This window comes from Nannospalax galili, unplaced genomic scaffold, assembly GCF_000622305.1.
Source record: "Nannospalax galili isolate Female #2095 unplaced genomic scaffold, S.galili_v1.0 scaffold12578, whole genome shotgun sequence".
NCBI lineage: Eukaryota > Metazoa > Chordata > Mammalia > Rodentia > Spalacidae > Nannospalax > Nannospalax galili.
The window spans coordinates 1,498-5,281 of record NW_008341808.1 but is presented as its reverse complement, the minus strand read 5'-3'; the positions used below and the strand labels follow the sequence as shown (position 1 = coordinate 5,281).

Here is a 3,784-nt window from a genome sequence, read left to right as displayed (position 1 = left end):
CGACTGATTACTGATTCAAATACCACAGTCTTGATGCTCTGAGCAGTTCTGAGGTAAATGGCAGTTGTTTGACACAATGGGACAGGGACAGCAGGGTACAAAGGACATTCTTGGCCTGACTGACACAAAAGACAAACTTATTCTTGGCCTGACTGACACAAACATTCAAAGACAAACTTTCCAGAAGCAACCACAGAGTGAAACTCACATGCTTGGGCTGAATTTCAATTCTGCGTATGAGTTCTGTATTGTCCCAGTCATAGAAGGCTAAGCCATTAACAGACCTGACTCCCAACAAGAAGCCTCCATAGATACCTTAAAAAAAAATGAGACTTTGCTTAGATGTTTTGAGCCAGTACAAAGATTCTAAAAATGTATGATAAATAAATAGCACTCACTTTCTGCTCCAAAATCAGGTTTAAATGATTTTTTTTCCTTAAAGTTCTTAAATATCTTTACAACACTGTTGCTCTCTCTTATTGCATACCTGGTGGAGGAGGCAAACACAGCATATTACACATGAACTGTAATTCTACGAAACACTGGAAATACCTTCAAATGTTTTTGATTAAATATTAAGTATGCAAAAAATTTTTTTTCATTTGAAGATTCACTGACCTATTTTTGTTCTAGGATTTAGTGAACTCTTTATATTTAGACAAATAGTGAGTTTCATGCTATGCACTGTGCAAATTACTAGGGCTTACAAACTACTTTAGAACCTAGAAATGGGACAAATATCCATCGCTAGGTAAATGTTTTAATTGTGGCATATTCCTTCAATGGAATGCTATTCTGCATACGAAAACCACGTATTGATACAGGTAACTGCATGAATGAATCTCAAAAGCCATATCCAAGAGTGTGTGCCTATGGTTCTAGTTATATGGAAAAGAAAGCCTAATCTAAACAGTAAAAAAGCAGATGAGTATCTGCCTGAGGTTGTAGAGTCAGCTGACGGGGGGTGGACTGACTATTAAGGGATATAGGATATTTGGGAGGACAATTTGACTGTGTTGGTGGTTCAGGATTATATACATCTGAGAGAGTTAATATGATTTCTCTTGCTTTTAATGAGAGCATTTTATTAATATTCTGAATTCAGACAGAAATGGGTTAAGAAGGACAGGTGAGGCATCACAGAAAAATAAGTTTTTTAAAAGATGCAATAAAAATCTCATCAAGATGACATCACATCACAGCATCTCTTTCAACTACTTTATAAAGGGCACCCACCTTTTGGGAGGCTCATAAGGACTTGATGCAAGAGCCTACTTAAACCCATAAGCACCAGGTTCTGCCATAAGCCCCATCAAGGAAATAGGTCTTGGATCTCGAGTTTAATGGATGGTTACATAGCTTGAGTGAACCAGCTCAATTGTGAAATCTCAAAGAGCAAAGACAGTTTACACTCCACAGATGCCTCTGACTAAGTGGCTCTGGTGGGACTGTTTTCAACACAGAGAAGAATAAATCTCACTGGCACCTAACACCAATCTGCAATTAGCACAAACTGGACATCACACAGCTCAAACTTACTCTGAGGAATCATGGGCCCATGCAAACTCCTGGGCAGACCCAAAGCTCTTGTTTCTCAAAGCCATTGCTGTGTAGATGATATACTCCCCATCACCACACACCACAACAAACCTAGAAATGATGCAAGTCAGGGAGAAAAACCAACAATGACACAGGAAAGAACTCATATTCATGGTAAAATAATTCGGTAACAAAAGCTATGATGGTCAATTAGTATAACAATATGTTAGAGTTGTATGTTTCTTTGAATATAGATATACATAAATATTCTAAGCAACAAACCCAAAAGCAATTATCAATATGGAACTACTGACAACAGTGTTACTACAATGGCCTTTTCTTATAAATGACAGAGATCGAGATTAGGGACAGGACAGCGAGCACAGGTGGCGATGTAGAGAGGAGTCCAAGATGCCCACACTGCTGCTTACAGCATTTATAACATAAAAAGGCACTACCTAACTGCATGCTTGTTCACCTGCACGTTGATGCTCATCATTTAGAGGAATAAAACTCTTATCCAGATTTTAGTGATTGTTAGATTTAGCAAAATAGGATAAAAACAGAATGTTATATAGTCAAAAAGTTTTCCCAATGGCCAAAAAAACTCTCTTCAGTGTCACCACTGAGAACATGATGATGTCCACTATCAGAATACTGTCAAAGGCAAAATGAAAACCTTACAGCAGAAATGTTTTAGGATACTAAGGTCAAAAAAGAGATACATAATGTATTCTTAACCTTCGTAAGATAATTAAAAATAATTTCAGATATCATTTACTGAACTTTGATAACATATTTTGTCATTTATAATATGCAAGATAGCGTAAGATGTACAGATCTGGGGCTGGAGCGATGGATTATCGGTTAAGAGCACTGGTAGCTCTTGCAGAGGACCCAGGTTCAGTTCCCAGCACTCACATGACAGCTAACAACAATCCTTAACTCCAGTTGTGGGGGGATCCAACAGCCACCCTCCTCTTGCCTCTGTAGGCACTGTATGCATAGGTCCACTTACATGCAGGCAAAATACTCATCTATATAAATAAAAATTTAAAAATTTAAGTAAAATGTAAAAAGAATGTCCAGATCTACTGCAAAACAGTTTTTAAAGTTCTACAAGTCTAAACTTAAACTTGCTGTTGTAGAAACTCTCACAAGATAGTCAGCACTTTATAAATCTTATGGAAAAACAGAATTGACAACTCAAATTATGAGTAAGAAATGGAAGTTTTCCAGTTCCAAACTTTGAAAAACAAACTGGAGTTATTTTTTCTATTTAAAAGCAACGCATCAGGGGCTAGAGATGGCTCAGTGGTTAAGAGCACTGGCTACTCTTACAGAAGACCTAGGTTCATTTCCTAGCACCCACATGGTGGCTAACAACAACCTGTAACTCTAGTTCCAGGAGAATCTGACACCCTCTTCTAACCTCTGCAAGCACTGCACTACATGGGTGTTCTTACATGCATGCAGGCAATACATTTATATACTAAAAATAGAAATAACAAAACATACATTTTTAAAGGGCAACAAGTCAGACGTACTTGAAGAGCACCTACTCTTAGGATAAAACGTGGTCTTTGACACAAATCCAATGCATCTGAAGTAAAAGGAAACAGTGCACCTTGCAGCCAGCCCCACCAACTGACCCAGCTGCCTGCAACTGTGTGACTGTGGAGCCAGGGCAAAACTCACGGGGGAATGATTAGGGGTATGGATACTCTTGCTCTACCACACACATGCTCAGAGAGGGATGTTAGTGATGGCTTACCGCCCATTGGGGTTGTGCTGAATAGTCTGTGGATATATTTCACAACTGCCCATATCCTTCACAGCCAGTGGCAATCTTTCTCCATCTTTAATTTCAGCATCTCCCATTGCTTTTAAGTTGGCCTGTTGGACTTCTGAATGCTTGGCCCAAATGATCTTTCCATTGGCATCCATGGACATGGCAGGTTCCTCCCGACCAAGCTGGAACAATGGCAAATACCTCTCAGTGACTAAAAGGAAAACGAGTAAACCAAAAACACACTCTCTTTTTTCCCTCATGAGGTCTTATTTCCTTTCTTCCACTACAAACTGCCACGGTGTAATCTTGACTAGTTAATGGAAGAAGTGCTAGTTTAACACAACTGTGACTTGGAAGAAAAATGGCTGTGCCCATGTCCATCCAATAAAGAAAGTACAATTACCTTAACAATGATGCTCCCTTCATCATAGCCCAGAGCGACATTGTTGGACC

General features: G+C 39.0%; 1 protein-coding gene across 1 annotated transcript in view; it reads right to left on the bottom strand.

Annotated features, from left to right (window-relative positions):
• Positions 1-3,784, bottom strand: part of LOC103737497 (coatomer subunit beta'-like) — a gene marked incomplete at both ends in the record, with an annotated part of 14,263 nt that overhangs the window by 9,433 nt on the left and 1,046 nt on the right. The window contains 5 exon segments of the mRNA XM_029565536.1: positions 125-315; positions 399-487; positions 1,540-1,650; positions 3,314-3,513; positions 3,735-3,784. Coding sequence (XP_029421396.1) covers positions 125-315; positions 399-487; positions 1,540-1,650; positions 3,314-3,513; positions 3,735-3,784 — 641 coding nt within the window.